At 36.8% G+C, this 22,644-nt stretch overlaps 1 protein-coding gene across 2 annotated transcripts in view; it reads right to left on the bottom strand.

Moving 5' to 3' along the window:
* Nucleotides 1-22,644, bottom strand: part of klhl5 (kelch-like family member 5) — an 86,053-nt gene that overhangs the window by 31,188 nt on the left and 32,221 nt on the right. For both annotated transcript variants that reach the window (XM_077205000.1, XM_077204999.1), the window contains exon 2: nucleotides 7,981-8,163. In XM_077205000.1, coding sequence (XP_077061115.1) covers nucleotides 7,981-8,123 — 143 coding nt within the window. In that variant the 5' untranslated portion in view covers nucleotides 8,124-8,163. The remainder of the gene's footprint in view (nucleotides 1-7,980; nucleotides 8,164-22,644) is intronic.

Raw genomic sequence — 22,644 nt, 5'->3', positions numbered from 1 at the left:
CACTATACTGTATCTCACTGAGTGCCCACATGTTTTACATGCTCTCGTTTTTTCACAGCATACAGTATGTCTCCAACACAGTAGCTCGTGGCCAGATTGGAGGTAGCTCGCCAAGATGTACTTTTCATCAGAGTGAGCTAATATAATCTGTGTCCCAATTCAGAGACTTTTTCCTTTGAAGGCCGCATTTAAAAGCCGATTGCGTCACCGTGACACTACGAAGGCTGTCCCAATTCGAAGGCTCCTTCAAATGGGGCCTCAAAATGAGTCCTTCATTTCCCATATGTTAATATTGTAATGTTTATTCAACCAAAAACTGCATAGCGCTGCTAATTGTATTTGTTGTTTGTTGATTTTCGACATTAAAACTTTGTGAAATGATTTCAGCGTGTAGTATCAGTACTTTTTGAACATTTCCAGCACATTCTAACAATGCGTGATAATCGTGATCATTTTAGTCACTATAATGTAGTTATGATGCACTATAATAACTTTATTAACAACTACAGTATAATATGCAAATATGCAAAGTAGGCTACTGTTTTCCATAAAGAACTGTATTCTGTGATCTGTTCTTTTCTCTAACATTAAAGGGTGTAGAACTCTAAGTTATGACACAGTATTGTATAACATGAGTAGCTCTCAGCCACTTTCATTTTTAAAAAGTGAAATAAGTTTGGAGACCCCTGGAATAGACACTTGTGTGCTGTACGTTACAGCATGATAAAAAAGAGGAGGGGGAGGGGGATAAAATAGACAGAAATGAGAAACAGAGAGAGAGTGAGAGAGAAAGATTACTGTAAGAGACAGGATTTGAGAATCTGTTAACTGAAGCATGGTAAAATGAGGATTTCCTATTCAAATCCAGCTCTGCAGACAAAGATATTCACATGCACACACACTCAGTCAAAGCTTGCGGCTTTAAATCTATTAGACTTATAGCCGAAATGCTAATTACTATATCAAAGAACTGAGAGTGTGTGCATGCTTGTATTACAGCTTGAAAGGAAGGCAAACTTTGTGAGGTTTGTTTTTGTTTGCATTACGTATTAAGTTACTAAGCAATTTTATTGTTCTGCTTGGATGAATGCTGGCTGTTTAATAAGATTAATATTTGATTAATATAATTTCCATTATATACATATCAAACCAGATTACCAACTGACAACTATTAAACTTTATCAATGCGACATCAACACTCAACTAGAAATGAATAAAAGATGATTGTGACTTATAACTAGGGCTGCCCTCAACTTAAGATTTCTCTAGTTGACTATAGTAGACATTAATTTAAACGATTAGTCTGCTAATCGCGTGTTTATATTGATAAGCCATTAATCATAATAACAAGCCTTTAATTGCCTATATATTTCATAGCCTAATCAGCGCTCAAACACACGCATTAAGCTTGCCACAGCCCACCGACAAACGTCATTATTATGAGTGTGTCGTGAAAAAACAGAAGGAGACTGTCTAAACATTTTAATAATTTTGATAATGCTTCATGTGTTTTTGGCTGCAGAGATTAAGTCTCAATGCTGACTCGTCATCTCCGTAGTAGCTTGTGGACGCGTCTAGCTGCCCGTTTCATACGGATCATTTATACGTCATCATTTACACACCCTCATGTTGGTCCAAACCGTATGAATTTCTTTCCTCTGTTGATGTAATGGTGGCGCAGACGCAAGGGGATCCATTTGCAGCATTTATTAGAATGGTCAAAACAGGCAGGGTCAAACAGTGGCAAACAGAACAGAGAAGGCAAGGCTGAGACAAACCAGGTAGACAGGCAAAGGGTCGAGGCAGGCAGAGAGAATCAGAGTCCAGTAAACAGTCCAGGGTCAGGGCAGGCAGAGAAGGGTCAGCAACGATAAACAATCAAAAGGTCAAACACAGAAATCAAACTCGGGAAGATAACGCTCAGAAATGATGGCCGGGGCAGATCAAGACTTCGCAGAGAAGTGGTGGGTGGAAGTGGCTTTTATGTGTGTGTAAATGAAGTGCAGGTGTGTGTGCAATCAGTGCAGTGCAGGTGTATGGTGTTTGGTGTTATCAGTCCAGGGAGGTGTATGATGGGAAATGTAGTCCAAGTAAACCCAGGAAGTGCGTGGCTAATCGTGACAGTTGAACACAAAATAAGATATTTTTAATATTATGGGTAACTAAACAGTTTCTGGTCTCCCATTGACTTCCATTGTAGGAAAAAAAAATACTATGGAAGTCAATGGTGTCCCACAACTGTTTGGTTACTGATATTCTTTCAAATATATTCTTTTGTGTTCAACAGAGGAAATAAATTCATTCAGGTTTACAACAACATAAGAGTGAGTAAATGATGACAGAATATTCATCTTTGGGTGAACTATCCCTTTAATTATTCACCATCATGTCATTCCAATCCCGTAAGACTTTTGTTCATCTTCGGAAAACAAATGAAGATCTTTTTGATGAAATCAGAGAGCTTTATTTCCCTCCATTGACAGCTACGCAGCTACCACTTTGACGCTTCAAAAAGTTCATAAAGAGATCCATAATCCATATAAACTGAACGGTTTAGTCCAAATATTCTGAAGAGACTCGATCGCTTTATATGTGGAACAGACTGAATTTACTATAGGCTCTTATTTCACATATAAACATTCATAAACCCATACATCAGTTATAATAAACAGAAGCATGTTCGCTTGACGTGAGAGAACCAATGAGATACTTTCTCGTGTGTTACGCATCATGTTTGAGCTCCTGAAGGAACCAATGTGGTTTGTTCTCACGAGTCAAGCATGTTCAGTTGAGATTATGTTTATGTTCACTTATCAATGTTTATCTGTGAATAAAAGACTAAATTAAATCTGTTCATCATATAAAGCGATCGTGTCTCTTCAAAAATTTTAGACTAAACAGCTCAAATCATATGGATTAGATTCACTATCTCTTTATGAACTTTTTGAAGCATCAAAGTGGTAGTTATGTAGACTTTCAGTGGAGGGATAGAAAGCTCTCAGATTTCTTAAAAAAAAGATCTTCATTTGTTCCGAAGATGAACCAAAGTATTACGGGTTTGGAACGACATGAGGGCGAGTAATTATTGACTGATTAATTTTCATTTTTGGGTGAACTATCCCTTAAAGTTGTGTAAATTAAGTGAAGTAATCCTGAAAGATTATTGTGAAAAATATTTGGTTTCATCAAACATTTTTGAAAAATGATTGGAGGGATTAGAATGTTATTACTGATTTCCATTACACGAGAGTAGATGTTAAAACTTCATGCTGATTTGTACTCGGCTTTCGCCAAGATAATCACCAACTAAGACGTAGCTTTACAGTAACCTATGCTTCTCCATCCATTCTTTCCATCTGGTGACGTGAATTTTCTGTCTGGTGTTAATACAGTGTATTGCGCATCAGCACACACAACGGCTGCAACCACAGTGCGGTCCCCCCATAACAACCCTCTGGATTGAGCGGAGTAGGGAACATCTCTAGGGTCTTCAAGTGGGCACCTTCCGTCCTCAGTGTTTCGTCGACTAGCCCACGACACCTCAAGAGGGCTCGACAGTGACTCTGGTGTCCCAGAGTCACCCCCTCCGTCTCCCACTCAACTTAGCCCAGCTTACTGACCTCTACTTCCCTCTTGCTGCTGAGACCTAACCACAATCTCACAATCTCTCCGCAACCCAACCATACGCGCCAACCCGTTTGACTAAGGCTGTCGAGCCCCACTGGTGCGTTAATATGCAGTTTCAGTGGCAACGGTTCCGTATGGCATACCACCTACCACAAAACACAATATCTGCCCAACCACCCGTCATCCACGCAATATACATAAATTACAAATACGCATATACTAAATTACCTGCATTTAAAAATAACGTTTTCAATTTGGAATCGAAAGGGATTTTGTTCCCGATTTCAGTTTTGTGAGGATTTTTAGTTGTTATTTTTTTCCTGTCATTTCTAATTGCCATTATAAATATTCGTTATTTTACTAGTTTCCTTTCCAATTAATATGAATGAAATAAGCCATTATCATGTTGTAATGTCACAAAAAGGCCCTGCCCACAACCCAATCTCAGGAGAAAATGTAATTACTTTACAAGTAGGCAATTTTGTATGAATGTATACATCTTAGTTTGTTTGGAAACATACAGAAAAAAAGTAAGCATGATGGTCCACACATAAAACTAATATTCAGTGAGGCATATGCAGATTGTACGAAAACGTATGCATGAGATTATACGAATTGATATGAATTAGGGCTGCACCATTTTGAAGAACTTATATAATTGTATTTAAAAACTGAAAATTATATTACCAACACATTTTCACATTCTTTTTGTGAGAATCAATTTGTTTTACTGTCGCATTACATAAAAAGTAAGTTAACGTTAAGTTAAAGTAAGTGTGTAAACCAGTGTCTGCATCGACCTAAAACCTAGACTTTTCTGTAATCTTTTGGAATATTAATATCATGCAGTTATCGCAAGCCATTGCAATATGCATACCACAATATGTAAATTTGCGATATTTCGATATACCGTGCAGCCATAATATGAATTCATCGAAAAAGTAAAATAATTGCCTTGAGAGGGTATTGCGCCTCACACTTCAAAACTTGCTCCTGCACCACTTTAAGCAAGTACATGCAAACGCAGAGATATGGAAACACATGACGCTGGTAATGGTGAATACTCATGCAAGAATAATGATGAAAGAAAAGTAATGAGGTGAGAGAATAAAAGAGAAAGAAAGGGAACACAAATGAGGCTTCAGGAGTGAAAGTACATTAGAGCCTGCAGGAGTAGCACTCTACCACTTTCCTTCACTCTCTCTTATGTTCTTTTCTCACAGAGTAGACTGCTTTTAAACCTTTCACTTTACACACAATACTCTAGCGGTTCTCTGCTGTTTTTGCTCATATTAGAGTGTCACTGGATAACCGATTCAGCTTTTTTGAATGCTCTTTCTCATAGCAGCCTGAAGGTCTGTGTGCTAAAGCAAGATTTTAGGCAAGCATTTTAGGTTGCAGATGGCGTTCTAGTTAGAAAAAGTACAAAGGCTATTCACTATACAGTGCATGAGTGTGCATTTGTGCATCATTATAAATAAAACACCAGCAAAATCTTCCAGCTGCCTGAGGCAGCCTTGCAATCAGCCGAACTATGCCATCAACAAACACGTGGAAACGACACAAAGAAGAGGGTAAAATAATGAAGGAGAAAATAGGATGAACAGATTAGAGAGGATTAGATTGATGGAATGCCAAGGTGCTGTATTTAAGGGTGATTCTTCACTTAAAGGAATTTTACTGTCCCTTTCTATGCTTTTGAAGTAGGGCTGTCAAAGTTAACTTGTTAACACATGTGATTAATACATTTTAAAGCTACAGTATTAATGTCATCAATTTGACAATATAATGGCTACATTTTGTTTCGTGTGTTTTCCAAAAACTGTGTGGATCAGAACTGTGATCGGAACACAAGTCCCTATAGCAAAGCATGCATTTAACAGTGAATTATAGAGACAGACCATCTATATGGGTAATTTATTTATAAATCAATAACAAATGGCACGTTTAACAGAGGTAAAGCCATTTGCACTTTTTGTATGGTGGAATTGAATCCCACTCCCACGAGTGAAATACTGCCATGAATAGAGATGTTAATGTGAAAAGTTGTTTTATTATTGAATTACAGCACATTTGCATTAAATTCCGTGATTGCATTTCCTGGTTGTTCTGATGCAGATTGAGAAATACAGAATCTGCCGTTTTCTGTACGAGCGAAAAAATGTTATTGCAGAATCTAATTATTAAATATAGGCCTATTATTTAGTTTACTTTGAATCTATTGCATCAGCTTGTTAACAAACAAAAAAATAAAAAAATAAAAATAAAGATAAGATAACATTAAGACCTTTTGTCTCTGTAAATTACTTTTTTCCATTTACATAACAATACAAATACATATAAATAAAAAATCTTTGGGTGTGCATAATTTGTCTATGGAGGACAGACCTTTGATGTACTTACTTGATGCACTGAAATGACATACTTAAAAAAATTACAAACTCTCTAAGCTGGATTTATTTTAGACCCTAAGAAACTAAGCTGGAAAAACATTTTGGAAAAATGCAAAAACAGCATTAGTGGAAATCTGTGGACCGGCGGGGGGGAAGAATACAACAACTGTGTCTGAATCAGTCCATATTATTTCCCTTTAATAACAGTTATCAGTAAAAAAAAATATTCTCACATGCAACAAAAGGCAAAAATATATATCTTGTAACTTTTGTAATCTATGTTTTGTACGTTCACAATACATTACACAAATACAAACACAGATAATTTTATTTCTGTAATTGAAAGCAACAATAAATTCATCTAAAGTCCTTTGCATTTGTACTCTGCACTGAAAATATATGTGAATGCATTTTTGTATTTTTAATACTTTTATTCCACAACATTGATTAACAAATACGTTTAATCGGTCAACACACACACACACACACACACACACACACACACACACACACACACACACACACACACACACACACTAAGAATAGATGCTGTTCGTGCCTGAGATTGCGTCTCAAACTAGCCCCAGTCCACCTCTCCATAAATCTAGAAACCCTCCGGCCCTGTTTGCATCTGGTATTAAGATGCGTTTTGGTCGATTGGATCAGAAGTAGGCAAGGGAGACACATTCCTGTTTACACCTGGTGTTTTATTCTGTCTCTTTTGTCCACTTCCAACCACTTCTGCCCTGATTTCTTCGAGGCTGACATGAACGTTTACACTACGAACCCAATCCGTTCTTAATGCATTTTTGACTACCTCTGGAAGTAGTAAAAAGTGGACAAGCTCAAAAGATTTTAGAGTCTGTTTACACCTGTAAAAGAGCCTGTTTAGCGTCGTCCACTTGTGATCCAATCGACCAAAACTCATCTTAATACCAGGTGTAAACAGAGCCTCACATGATAAATAGATTTTGAACACCTGTCTCTGCCTATCAGCATCACAGGGGAATCACACTTGTCAAAGTCCAAAGTCTCATTAATAATATCGAGATCTGATGTGTTAAGTGCAGTCTATCTCTAAAACATATTCAATGTTAATTTCAAACCAAGAAGATGAAAATAGTCACCAAAAAAAAGAATCGTTTTAAGAATCAAACTAAACCTTTCTCCTTAAAATTATATAATTGTTGTAAAATAAAAAAATAAAAAATAAAATTAAAGATATTATGTAAAGTTAAATTATATTTTTGGTCCAAGAAACATTGACTAACATCATAAAGAGAGACCCTTTATGATTTGATCAAATCTCAGCCAACATTTAAATCCTCATTTTCATGTACTGTAATATTTGCAGACACAATCCAGTGAGCAGACAAAGACAATGCAGTTTACACCAGAGAAGACACACGTCTGCTCAACTCTTCAACTGCCTGTTAAACTGATCTTGCTTCGAGTTTTAAAAATGTCGATTTTTTTTATTTAGTATTTTGGTTTTCAATTTAGTTAGGTAGTTTAAATTGGGCAAAAATAGTGATTTAATTATAATTTTAGTTTTCATATGTTGTAATCAAACCTTGTTCAATCTCAATAACAGACACTCCACATTATCAAAAGCCATACTCAAAATAATACCATCAGAGTTTTGAAAGTCCAAAGTTGTATGTGTCAAATTCAGAAACTGCAATACTTGCTGACAATGAAATGTGCTATAAATGTGCCACTGCTGCTATATTCATCAGTAAAATGTAACTACCATCACTCATCTCCAGCATCTCCAGGGCATTTGTGATTCAGCAGCATGAACTGGATCCACTCAGATCTTGTGTCAAAGGCCCAACACTGGAGAAAAACTTGTCATTGGACTTACTAAAGTTTGTGCGGTTTAGTTTGAGGCCATTTGGTTCAACATTTGGTTTGGTTGTGTGAATCATTTGAATCATGTGTACAGTTTTTTTGTTACCTGTGAGCCGGTATTCTGCGGTCTCCGGCGAGAAGGACGACATCACAGAGTTTCCTGGTCCTCAGGTAGGCCTCCATGCGTCTGAAGGTGTGTTCAGCGTGACTGTGTGCCTGGAAATGTTCATCTGACACACACGGCTCCATCGACGCACATGAGGACAAAGTCGCACTGCTGTTAGACGTCCTGAAAACACACACGCACTGTGTTACAAAATTCACATTGAAAATCTGAGTCAATCAGAATCACAGAGTATGTGTTCATTATAGTATTTGTTCACATTAGTTTTATTAGGTATTAATAAAATGTTATTAATTTACTGTAAATAATTCTCCAAATTCACCATCTTGCTGACTGATTAAAGCATAAAAGTACATAAAAGTATTAAAAATAATAACTTATTAATATATTAAAATTAAACTTCACAAATTTTAAACACCCAATACAGATTTGAGTTTTTTTTTTTTTTTTTTTTGCTTTTTTTGCTTCTTTTTTTTGGTACTTGAGAGGTTTAATAGAACTTGAAGGAATGATATCGTGATCATATACAGTAGCACAGCCAAAGAAGAAAAAAAAGCGGATGCTACATTGATTGGGTTAAATATATTTAATGTGTTAAACTGAAAAAGGGGGGGATCACAAAATGAATGCGTAATTTTGACATCCCTAATTAAAATATTAAAAATCTAAACAGGGTTATTATCGTTAACTAAAGCAAAAAACATTTCAACATTTCTTTTAATTGAAATAAAATAAAAAAAAATATTAATATTAAGGAAAATAAGCAATGTGGCCTTTGCAACTAACTGAAATAATTGTAAGTCAAAATTAAATAAAAACTAAAACTAATTAGCTATATATATATATATATATACACTGTAAACACATTTTAACCTCCCTAACCCACAATTTTCTAGTGACTGGTCAGATCTAAATTTTTCAAATGGCCCAAGTGAAATTCTGTAAATTTAAATGTATCGATTGTTGCAATAGTCTGTTAACATTGGCTTAATGAGAAATAATACGTTGAACCAATTGAAAAAAAAATAAGTTTACCAAAGCATATTATTGGCCCAATTACATATTTTAAATTGTAGTAGTATTCTTTTTCTGTTTTACCTAAACTAAAAATGTATATTGGTAAATTGATATTAGTAAAGCAACTTTACTGTATTGTTTATTCCCAGTTGCCCCAAAAGAAAATGAAAAAAAATTCTGCCAGTTTATTTAATAATATAATAGTTTATTTAATACATTCACAGTTATTATTATTCACAAAATCACAATTATTTGAAAAACATCAATTATCTGCAAAAACATAAAAAAAATACCATAAAATGTAATTAACTGGGGAGTGTACTCACCCAGTATTTAGAGAAATTTCACTTCAATTTTAGTATTTAGGTACTTTGAGTTCATGGAACTGCAGCTTAAAGGGGCATTCGGCAACCCTAGCAATTTCTTCGCTGATTTTCACTTTTGTTGTCGCATGCTTTGTAAACGAGCTCCCGCTACAGCTGTGAGGCATTTCACAACAATGTCGTTAAAAAAAAAACTCACTTGCGGCACCCTCCTCCCCCTTTCGACCGCTGTTCATGTGCAGTTGTTATTATCCGAGCCGGCCAACTTTATCGTGTGGAGCTATGTCGACCGAGGTGGGTAATACATCATACCCATTGAAGGCGGCGTGTGTGTTTATTGCAAGGTTGGTTTTCCGCCTTGGAACGTTGGGGAGAGCGGGGAAAGTCACCATTCTCACCAGAACAGGTTATTAAACCGTCCAAATGATTTCTAAACGGTTTTATTAAGCTGAAATAGTTGCCGAATGCCCCTTTAACAGTTAAACATCTCCAAATATTTGCTTAAGTGCAAAAATGTCAAAAACACCATAAAATGCAAGTAAATGGAGAGGGTTACTTCAAATGTTTAGTGTAACTTCACTTGAATTTTTGTATTCTCACAAGAGGTACTTTGAGCTCATGAAACTGCATCTCAACAATTTATAAACATTTAACATCTAAAACATTTACAAATATTTGAAAGACTGCAAAAGTCACACACACAAAAAGGAAAAACGGGAAGTACGAAATGTATGTCTTGGTGATGTGATGAAAACTTGCAGAAGCGGCACTGCATGGACATCTTAAGCTGGAAACCTGCAAAATAAATAAATGACAAAGCCTCCTTGCATCAAATAGCTGAGAAGAACAGAAGTGTTTTACATAACACTGCCAAATTTGATTCATTTATGTCTTTAAATCACATGCAGCAATATTTTTATCCTTAAAACATCTTAATGAATTTGAAATTCATGAGGATGTCTAGTGGCGGATCCTGGCAGTAACACTGGGCATCAAATGAATTGGAAGTCTTGCATATTCTCGTAAAATAGCTTACTTCTGCATTGATAATAAGGTGGATACATTAGTGGATTACAACAAACAAATTTGGTCCTTGTTCATTAAATTCATTAACTTAGTCAAATAATTAATAATGTAAATGTAATATCATCAAATAATACTAAGTTTTAAAAGTAACATTAGCATTTAACCCAAACACAACTTTTATTTTTAATTTAACTTTTTTCTAATTTAGAGGCTCCATATCTAATCTTGCCTAAGGCATTAAGTAAGCCAGAACCAACTGAGGATGTCGTTACCTAAAATGATATCATCACGTTGTGTCCTCAACAAGCTAGTGTGCCCCCAGACTAACACAAAATGGCAGACATCAACTTCGTTACATGCAGCCTGAATTACACTGTCACACGTTTAAGCGGTTTCATGGCGGCTCTTAATAAAGCAACTTTACACAAATTGCATATCATAAGAGCTAACAGTATTTGACACAAATATGGAATGAACAAATATGCAATAACAACTCTTGTTAAATACGTTACTCACTGTGAAAGTCGTAACTTAGAGGTTCAGTTATCTTCACTAAATGATACCTGGTGAGTCAGACCTATGGATGCTGGATTAGGTTGAGAAAAAAGTTACAAAGGTACAGTGTCTCACACATTTAATATAATCATAATAAAGTAAGATAAAATTATTTAGTTCAGTAAATAGTAACTGAGAGATTAGTATGGGCTAAATTAGGTTATAAAATGCTATCATGAAACCTGAAAAGGCGTGAATTCACTGTTATTCTGCCAGACACAATGTTATGTATGTAAAATATACTGTGTGCTAAAGTAAAGCATTCGGAGAATCGGGCGCGGTAATGTAATATAATGTAATATATAGTAATATATTTTCGGTATTATGTTGAAATTGAGACCAGCACTCAAATTAATGTACACACAAGACTTAATAAATACAGAGTTCAGTACTCACCATAACTTAAATGATGTTCTGTCGTCGTCCTCACCATCAACTTCTCACTCTCCCGCGCATACATCTGAACCCACTATTGATGGGTTTCAGACACGTGACTTTTTGTTGTGGCTGCCATCTTTAGGACCTTTGCGTTAAATTGCGTAGCCTCTCTTGGTGATCGGAAAGATGTCGCACACTAAAATAGCACACCTCACTACAGACGAAAAGCAACGGTATTTAAATAAAATAGATAATTTAGGTATAGATCCGTATTTACTGTCAAACGAATTGCTGACTCCACTTAAGTCTAGTAAAAACTTGCCAAATTTGACGTTTGCTGACATTTACATCTACCTCGTCCACAATCCCTCTCCATTCACCGGTGGAGCTCTAAAGGCTCTCATTTAAAAGCACTGAAGCCATACCGCTACTTCACCTCAGGATGGGTTAATGATCCCAAAATCTATCGTCTGGAGATGAAGAAAATGTTCTTGATAACAGGAAGGGTAAGTGGCACTATGTTAATCAAGCGATATTAACGTTACACGAGTAATCGCTGCATCGCTGAACATAAAAGCATCGCTGAACTGAATTGCTAATAATGTCGGTAAAGCACATCTATTGTATTATCAGTGATGTTTGGACACCTTTTCAATCATCTTTTATTTGTATAGTGCTTTTCACAATATCGTTTAACAGCAGCTTTACAGAAAATGCATGTCATTACAATTTAGAGTATCCAAGTTATGCATTTCAGAAATTTATACAAATCACGCAGTTAGCTAATAATCTATTAATTTAAACAATGTATTAATTTAAGGCAGAAACAGTGAGCAGTAGTTTAGCATACTGAATCAGGTAACAACAACATAATTCAGCCATACGTAAAACTAAGGTTACTTATGTAAATATAGATAGCTGTTAAACCAACGGTTTCTCTCAGGCGCATGCGTATATGTGGTTTTTTTTTTTTGTTTTTGTGCAAGGCTTGTTCGTCAGACACAGATTTTTCACTTCTACTTGATGGACTGGCTGAACACAATTTAATATGTTCAGTGAATATATTTTTTTAATTGTGCCTTCAGACCTTAAACTAAAATGACCACAATGCATATTTTTGTTTGCGAATAATTAGTTGGAAGCAATTTGTTGAGTTGAATTTAATTGTAAGTTTCCAAAACTTTTCAAAATATATATTTTTTACAGATATATATATATATATATATATATATATATATATATATATATATATATATATATATATATATATATATATGTATATAATTGACAAAAAAGTGACAAAAAATTATTTTATATGATTAAAATGATTAAAATAAAAGCTAATTCAAAATATCAATAAAAGTATAATACAACTGAAATAAAAAACGAATATAACACTGATTCGAAATTAAGCTGCTAAAAGATAACAAAATCAAGATATAAACTGGAAATCTAAAATATTTATTGTTCATTTTTGTAATTTTTTATTTTATAACTTTCCAACAGAAATCCCAGAAATATCTAACAATATAATAATTTTAAATATTGTGTTGGATAATAGGGGGCCTTTGAGTAAAAGGTGGAGAACCTTTACAAAAATATTTGAGGGCCCCCAAGTCTACCATCAAGTACCAGCCTCCCTGCCAAGTCCTACCTCAATTCGAACACTAACTTGTGCTTAATTGGCCAACAATATCAAAGAACAGAAGAGTAACAAATTTCATTTTACCAAAAAAAATCTAAATCATTTTAAATGGAGGCATAAGCTTTCCTAGCAAAATAAGTGCTACACACGCTTAAAATTACACACACATGCACACGATCAATGGATGAATAAATATAGAGGGCTTTAGAGAGCTGTTAGTAATTAGCTTTGATGATGAAGCTGCCATGAAATGCACAAAGCAATTTAGCCGGTTCCCAAACGTCTGTCGTCTCTACTGCCTCTCGCACTCTCCATTTATCACTCGCTTCATGTCATTCTTGTCTCTCTCTCTCCATCTCTGCAGATTGCCTTGCAATCCCCATTTCCCATGTTCACACTTATTTTCTCTGCTAATGTTACTCTTGTGAACACATCTCTATAGCAAAAATTCTGTCCACATTTAAGGCCGCTGAGCTTCTGACTCATCCAGGATCCTTGATAATGAATAGTTCTTGCTGTAATTAATCACAATAGCCAGCAAGTGAGCCTGCGGAGAAGACGATAGTAAACTCTATCTGCTCGTTCTTTTCAATGAGTCACAATTTAACAGGCTAACACTCTCAAGCACTGTAATGCAAGTCATTGTCGGTCATATCCGTTACTGAGCACCAGAACTTCAGGTTTGTGAGACTGATATTTCAGCTAAATCGTTTTAATAATCCGATGTGTGCTCATATTACAGGTGAAATTAAGTTCTGGATACACATCCAAAACATATCTTTGTTGTAATAAAATATATACACTACAGAAAATAGTATTAGTTATTGTTTAACATACTTATTAGAATAAAACATGCCCATTTGTAAGATTGAAGGATTTCTCAGTTTGGAAGAAAAGCTGTGTGTGGGTGACATGTTAGAACCATAATTAAACTTTTTGTTTGTTTGTGATGGTGAGTGGCATGGTGAAATTGTGAGTATTTGTGAAATGCATTGGTGTAATGACACAAGTTTAATCCATTTAGAGTCTTGGTCATGCTATTGGCAAATATCGGTCCAGGGAAGAGCAGCGTGTCACAGTGACGATCTCTGGGGTTTCAATGTTCTCAGCAGCAGTCAGACTACAACCTTTTAGAAGCCAAGACCTCTCAACCTCACATGATCAAATGGAAAATCTATTTCATTCAGGCAGAAAGTTCAAAACAGAGCTCATTCACACACACAGCTTTAAATCAAACCATTTGAAAAGAAGACAGATGGGGAAATAATGAGAGAGAGTGTGAGTATATTTGAGCTCTCAGCTCCAAATCTCTAAACGCAATTAAAGACTTGCAGTCAGACGAGAGTCAAAACCTAGTCTATCAAGTACCTTAGGGAAAGATTGAGAGAGATGAGGAAGAAAAATTCATGGAGAAGAAGAGTCTTCATGGAGATTTGCTCTATGGCAGAGGGCCAGATATTTAGATATTTCTTAAAATTTGTCTATTAAAAGTATTGTATGGTTTCAGAAAATCTGGAACATAGTGATCAAGTTGTATGGACTAATTTTATGGTGATTTTAGTCCTCTTTGTTCCTGATCACTTCCGTTGTATGGACAAGAGCAGTGTTGTAGAGACCATTTCATTTAAGTCCAGGTCGAGACCTGATTCAGTCGGAGTCAAGACCAAGACCAAAAGAGGGTCAAGTCAAGACAAGTCACAATTCAGAGAGTGTAAATATGCTTTCCTTTGCAGCTAATGAAGCCAGGTTTCGGGTCAGTGTCACGTACAGTGTGCTCTGGTCCAGAGGCATAATAGTACAGAAAAGATCATATATGTGCAAGACAGCACAAAAAAGTTCAGCAGTGTTGTAGTTCTCGAGAATTAGTGCGGAGGATACATGTTAATCAAGCAGTTCGAAAAAAAAAAAAGTTTATTAACATTAACCATATGACGACCTGTATAGTTACTTTTACTATGCCCGACAAGCCATGCCGCTCTCACATCACACCATGTTCTCACGCAGTGAAAAATACATCGCGGAGCAAAGAGGACACTTACAACGCACTGACAGACAGGACAGTGCAGATTACTTTTGATATGAAACAAAGTCTCAACTTTCAAATTTGGTAATTTTTTAAAAAGTATTTAAACAATTAATACCGTTTTGTTGCTCTTAAAGGTGTCGTGAGAGATCGCTGTAGTGCCTCAGTTAAAGCTTCTCGTGAACCGATCATCTCTTCCTTCTAGTTAATTTATAGCATCAAATAAACATTAATGAACATCAGAAGGAATGTTGTTTTAACTGCGGAAAGACCTCAGTACACATAATGTTATTGTTCGTGTTATTTGTACACATAATGATAATGTTCTAATTATTGTAATGCTCTACTGGGTGGTTGCCCTGCACGCTTAATAAACAAACTACAGCTAGTTCAAAACGCAGCCGCTAGAAATCTTACCAGAACCAGGAAGTACGACCATATTAGCCCGGTTCTGTCAACACTGCATTGGCTCCCTATTAAACATCGTATAAATTTAAAATATTGCTGATTACTTACAAAGCACTAAATGGTTTAGCTCCCCAGTACTTGAGCGAGCTCTTAACGCATTATAGTCCTTCACGTCTATTGCGATCTCAAAACTCCGGCCAGTTGATAATACCTAGAATATATAAATCGACTGCTGGCGGTAGATCCTTTTCCTATTTAGCACCAAAACTTTGGAACAATCTTCCTTACATTGTCCGGGAAGCAGACACAGTCTGTCAGTTCAAAGCTAGACTAAAAACACATCTCTTTGACCTAGCATTCACATAACACTCTATAGACTTCTATAATTCAATATTAGGCTGCTTCGATTAGGTCAGCCGGAACTGGGAACACTTCCCTCAAATCCTGATGTACTCGTTACATCATAAGAAGAATGGCATCTATGCTAATTTTAGTATCTTTGTTTATCCCGAGGTTTTCCCGCAGCCTGCTGGATCCAGGCCGTTTCCATATCTGACGAAGGACTTTCGCCTGGACCTGATGACAATGCAGTGCTGAAGTGCCAACTAGCCTCTCCCTATGGAGGATCCCTATACCACTCTACAGATAAAGCGTTGTGGAATTTTTCGGTTCGCGTACCTACCCAAAATGATAAGATAAAATAAAAATTCTGCATCAAAATTTATAGACAAGTAGTTTGTTTAGGCATGGTTTGTAAGGAATTACAAACCTGCGCACATATATTCAAACGCACATAACTATAGAATCAATTCTTAATGCGCATGTGAACGCCATCAGCGTCTATCACAGGTTCACGTTTAAAGGGGTCATGAACTGGCTTTTTAAAAAAAATTATATTGTTGTCTGAGGTCAACTTATGACGTTCGCTTGGTTTTTACATTCAAAAACATCAAAATGAATAAGTAATAGGCTATTTTCTACCCTAGTTTTGAGCCTAGCTCAAAAACGCTCGGTTTTTATGGGCGTCTCGCATTGAAGACTTGGAAGTAAACGCCCACTGCTGTGAGTGGATAACAGTTTTGCATAATAATGAGTTTCAACTCACTCGTCAGTGCACGTGGGGGAAATTGTTTTGAAAACTTCCAATGTTTTAAAATGGCAAGCGGAATGATTCGCCCATACATGTTCGACCCAGAGTCCGATCCCGAATCGCAGGACAATGAACCAACAACACCTCAAATACAACGGATACTTCAGCCTGTGACAGCGTGGTAAGTTATTGTTAATTGTTTATGCTACTTCTAATGTAGGCTATCTTTAATGTTTTTATAGAAATTTTACTCACATAAGTGTGTTGCACCATTCCTGTCGGATCCAATATAGAAGGCACAGCACCGTTTTTCAATCTTAATCGGTCTGCAAATCCTGTCTCGACTTGTGTCTTGTTTACAAAACAGTCCTTGGCGAAATGAAGCGAACAAACGGACAATGTTTTACCCACATCAGCTGGAACCTCATTAAAAATAAATTTTAACCATGCATTCCTATTGGAATCCAGAGGAAGCCTATGCAGCGACTGTCTTCTTCCACAACCAGGCACTGCACAATATTTAGTAAACGGCATGTTTACTGCTCGGTAGCTCGATCCGGTTTGTCATCACGAGGTAGGCCTATGTTATTTAGCTATGCCTGTAATGCGCGAATCGGTGGGCGGGGCTAAACCGGCCGTGTTGAAGTAGGCGTTGATCTTCTTCTGCAGGGGTGGTGTTTTATCCTCTTTGACGTCATAGTTCCCCAGTTTGAAAAACGAGTCGTTTGCTGAGCCTGGTGTCAATAAAAGCATTTATTGGACTAACAAGGACGTTTTCAGTTCTGAAACTTACAGGATATTCTTATGATATTATGACCTCTTAGATGTCAAAAGCTCAAGGAAAATTTGATTTCTCAGTTCATCACCCCTTTAAAGTCTGTTTAGAGAGAACGGTGTCGTCTTAGCGGCCCCTAATTTAATAACAAATGATCATTTAGACGGAAGTGAATCAATCAAAACTAACTTTAGCTGGAAAAAACATTTTGCAAGAGCCACTATAAAACCAAACCAATCTCTGTTACCTTAAATTATATGTTTATCTCTGTAAAGCTGCTTTGAAACAATCTACATTGTTAAAAGCGCTATATAAATGAGGATGACTTGACTTGACTTGACACTCCATTTTTCAAGTTCAAATCCTCCAATGTTAATCTACTAACTCTCCAGACTGCTTTGACAGACAAAAATGGCGGATTCGGCGGATTATGATTGGTCAGATCGCCGGTAAGTCAAACTCCCTGCAATGGGTCAATTTTGTGCTTGGGACATGGATATTAAATGGTGAGACTTTTGTTTTTGTAATCAGGCTCTCAAAAATTATATAAAAACTTGGATTTAGATTTATCGGCCAATATATCAGTTTTATATAACAGGCTTTCAAGTATAAAGAATTATCGATATCGGCCAAAATTTTCACATCGGTTTCACATCCCTAACAAAAACCATGTAAATAGGGTCCTAGACTCATTTTCAAGACCGGTCTCAAGTTCTACAACACTAGATGAGAGCAGTAACAGTATTCTTTAAAATCCCTTATTCACAGAAGTAAGCAAGCCATGTGGGTTTGAATTTTTATGTTTGGGTTAACTGTTCCTTTAAGACAGGGATTTTGAAAGTAAGAGAAGCAGACAGGAAGAAGAGTGCAGATGCCTAGACGAACTGCAGAGATTCTCTCTCTTAAGTGTTTTAGTAAGTTATGGGTAGCAGGTTTTCACCCTCTGGCTCTTCAATGCAACAATTTTATTTAGTCTCAAATGAAAACAGAGACTAGAGGCAACATAAAACACATACACAAATCCACTCACAGCAAACACACAGGCAAACTAACAATCCTCCAAACACGACCTACCTAAGTAAACATCACACACACCCCTGCATGAGCGCAAACACACAGGAGAGAAGCAGCAAGTTATCTCAAAAAGCCAGATAAACACCTGCCAGTTCCTGAACATGCCCAGTGGACACTCGTCCATTCATATTTGCACTCTTTTTCTTACTCCCTTTTCACAGAACATTCTCATTATTTCCTGTCTTCCTCCTCTGTTCTTTCTGTCAAACATTGGGGTGTAACAGTAACTGAAAGTAGTGACACTATAGCTACATTCTACAGCATGACTGTATCAGTAATAAGCTCTTTCCAAACAAATAAAAGTGTGAAAACGCTACACTGCTGTTTTTATATCACATTGTTAGAACATGCAGCACAAGCTAAAAACTAAAGTAATAATTAAACAAGCATTTCTAAAATTTACTCCCTCTTATTTAGCATTGGACGGCGTGATTATTTTCTCCAAAACAGTTCAGAGGAAACTACGCCCTGCAGGCAATTTTCATTGGTTTTTTGGACATTTGGACATTTCATTTTAGTGAACCGATTGGTGTGTGAATCGGTTCACTCTCTCTCTCGCCCTTTGGCTCTTTTCCCTAATCACTCATTTTTTTCAGTCAATGCTATTGTTAGTTTCCATTCGACTACAAGCATAATGCTCTCTCTCTCTCTCCATCTCCTATTATTAGAGTATTCTGCTCTATTTTTTAAACTTCATGCTGTCAAAAGATCTGACATTCAGTCCTTCAAAATGAAAAGTTAAAATATGCGTATTCATGTCTGATCACTTCAGTAGAGGGTAAAGAGAAGTGAGGTGGTTTCCAAGCTATAATGAGCTTCATTGATATCTGCTGTCATTTCGGAATGGATTTGAGCTGGGATTACGGATCATACACATATAAAGCCATGAAAAGGGTGAAAAAAGAGGAACAGGAAAGAGGAGGAGGAAATGGAACTGAAAGGGGAAAATGGTGTCATGTGGGAAATTAAAGACAAGCAGTCCAAAATATCAATTCAACACTTCCAAACCAGCAAACAAGAAACGTGTTTTAACCTGCCTGATAGAGCAGATATAAAAAATAATTTGTATAAATCCTTTTGGGGAGATTCTGCTCTAGTTCACTTGAAATTATCCATAAACTCTTTTATAGCTCTCACACACTCTTTTATAGCTCTCACAAGAAACTTTTTAAATAAAACACTGTTTTCAGGGTTCGAATTGACGGAGGAATAAGGAGTCCAGGACTACCCATTTGAGTTAAAGGAATCTGTTTGATTGCCCCTGACATAACATTTGATTGTTTTTCATGTTCTAAATTTTTCATCAGAGAACGTATCGGTTACCTAACGTAACATCGGTTCTCTCTAGAAGAGGTTCTCTCGTATTGCGTAAGTTAGCTTACGCTACGGGAAAGATTCATCTTCTCGAGATATTGAAGCCAAAAAATTATCCTTAATTTTTGTATCCATTGTCAACGCAGTGCAGCAGCTAGCAGACCTAGAGCAGGCTGTCTAGCGTGCTCATAGGCTGCCCTGCGGGAACTGCAGCAGCCTACCACTGAGCCCGACGTAACGTCACGTCCAATGAAGGGCGCTCGTGCCTTTTCACAGTGTCAAAGCCCGCCAGAAGGGGCGTGGCTTAGCCTATATAAGCAGGGCTCGTAGGCTGTATTCTCTGATGTTTCATCTCTTCAGCGAAGCTCTCCGCATCGCTGGATCTAGAGAGAAGCCGCCGCCGTCGGGGAAGCGACAAGCCAGAGACCGCCATGTGATCTGCGCTCTCTGCCTGGGCCAGGAACACGCAGCTCTGCCCTCTCAGGGGTTTGTGAGCTCAGCCACGCACTTCCGATGTCGACCCTGCGGGCTTTTTTTTTTTTTTGCAAGACCAAAAATTTAGAATTTAAATGTAAAAAATAAAGGATTCCTCCCACACTCTCCATTTCTCTAGTTGACTGTAGAGTAAAATCTACGCATGTCCACACATAAATGGAAGTGTGAGCAGGGGGCAAAGAGAAAGGGGGAGCTCTGGTTTGAATGCTCAACGGATATCAGATGCTTTGCCTCACTATCTCAAGATCATAATTTCAGTTTTCAGTCGGCTAGACTGTTTTCTTCATCTTCCTCTCTCTCTCTCTATCACTCTCTCACTTTCCTGTATTTCATAAACAGCTGGAGTCATAATTGAATTCCCAAATAGTCACTACTTATTTGTGCTTCTAATATAACAAACCTTGTGTTTGAAAGAAACAAAGATGTGGCAGTCAAAGGCATGTGCATATGTGGTTTGTGAACGTTATGATGAGGGCCATTTTCAGTAAAGTACATTTGGAGGATGGGGAAAAAAATAAGGAAAAAATTCACAGACTACGTTTACATGTGCACCAATAATGTGATCATTTTCGACTTAAAATGTTTACATGACACAAGCAAACCTCTCCTGTTCACAATACATTTTCATTATTCACTAAGAATTATGGTTATTTTTACCGCCATTATTAACATACCCCACTGCACAAGTGATGAACTCACATACTGTGTTACTGGCCATTTTTTTAGTCTATTTATGTCAAATTCAAAACACATTTTTATTGGCAAAACTTTTTTTAGCCTTTTTCGGTGACACGCCTACATGTCTTCATTTCAATGTTTTTGACCAACGTTGCATTATATTCATGTCACGCAACACTGTCAACATAAGCTCAGTTTCTTTAGTAACCCAAAAATTTGATGCATTCTTTACCGCCATGTTTACGAATCTGTTTCATATATTTTACACAGATTAATCCAGCACTACTGGTCACCAGAATAAGGCTTTTTTTTCTCTATGCTGGGACTAGCATGGGATGCTGATTGCTGGTTTGCTGGTCACCAGAAACAGGAGTGGTGGACCGGCTACCAGTTCAATTTTGCTTTAGAACAGCATGACTATGCTGGTCCACCAACTAGACCAGTGCCCGCACTATACCAGCTCTAACCAGCATAAACCAGCCTGGAGCAACGGGGAATTCATGTTGGATTATGATAGATTTTTCAATCGATTATAAGCTTAATCCCATCAAATTGCTCGAAATATTGTTTTTACATAAGGTAAAATTCAATCACAATATTGCCTAAATCTTATTATAATTGCATTAGGATGGTGCATGTAATTGTGTGCATCTGTATGCATCTGTCATTTGAGGTAAATATCAAGGTAGTGAGAGGCAGTTCTCACAGTTCAGATTCAGTCTCTTACGTGTGTGTTTGTGCGGTTATCTCTTCCTGGTATGAACTGTAAGGAGCAGCAGCAATAGGTTCAATCTACCGTCTCCAAGGTGATGAGTGACTAAGTGCCTTTCAGAGCTATACCACACTGACAAACCCACATCCTTTGCTCTCTCATAAAAAAAAAACCTAGTAAACATACCCGCTCAATCAGGCTGGTACCTAACAAGGAACAAAGCTAATGGCACATATTTATAGATCATTAATAAGAGACTACCACAGAGTGAATTCGTCAAACCCAAGAATGGGTATCAGATCAGGAAGACAGACACCCTTGTACATACAAAGCATGTACAGTAAGATTCTGCAATCCCATAAAGCATAGTAACGCCTAACATACTGTAGAACTGAAGTCTGTTTTCATTTTTTGAACTCTCGCATAAAATATTCACAGCTGTTCATCACACTAAGGATCTGTGAGGGAACATTAAGCCCAATTTATGTACACATCACTTCCTAACTTAAACAAAGTGTTTAGTGGATGTTACATCATATTTGCTCCCGAATTTTTACACGCAAGTGAGCTAATGCATCAAAAGTGAGATAACAGCTTTTCAAGTGACAAAAGGAGTATAAATTTAAAATCTCTTTCTCTCACATTGATAGTTCACCAAACAATAAAAATTCTGTCATTATTTGTGAAACCTCGTGTTGTTCCAAGGCTTATTTTTTTCTGTGGATGAAAATGAAGAAAATATATTTTTCATGAAATAAAACAAAATATGATGATGACTGATTCTTGTAGATGTCAAGCTTCATAATGGATGCAAAACATTATCAAATATAATAGTGGACCAACAAGTCATGCATTGTATTCCAAGTCTTCTGTGACCATACAGTAGTGATTGTGTGAGATACAGATCCTGACAAACTTGACATCCGCCCTAGTCTACTCTTGTATGAAGTAATCATAAGAGATATGGATGTCTAATTAGTGAAAATATAGTTATAGTTATAGTTATAGTTTAATCTTTACAATGAATTGGTTGATTTAATTCACAAAACAGCTCTGGGCTGCATTCCTATAAATCATTGTGAACTAAGTTAATCATAGAGGCCAGTGATGCCAAATCTGCAGTTTTCCCACAA

The sequence above is a fragment of the Siphateles boraxobius genome, unplaced genomic scaffold, assembly GCF_051911475.1.
Source record: "Siphateles boraxobius isolate OS27281-9 unplaced genomic scaffold, OSU_SipBor_1 53, whole genome shotgun sequence".
Classification (NCBI taxonomy): Eukaryota; Metazoa; Chordata; class Actinopteri; order Cypriniformes; family Leuciscidae; genus Siphateles; species Siphateles boraxobius.
The sequence above is the reverse complement of the archived record's forward strand: the minus strand, read 5'-3'. Positions and strand labels throughout refer to the sequence as shown.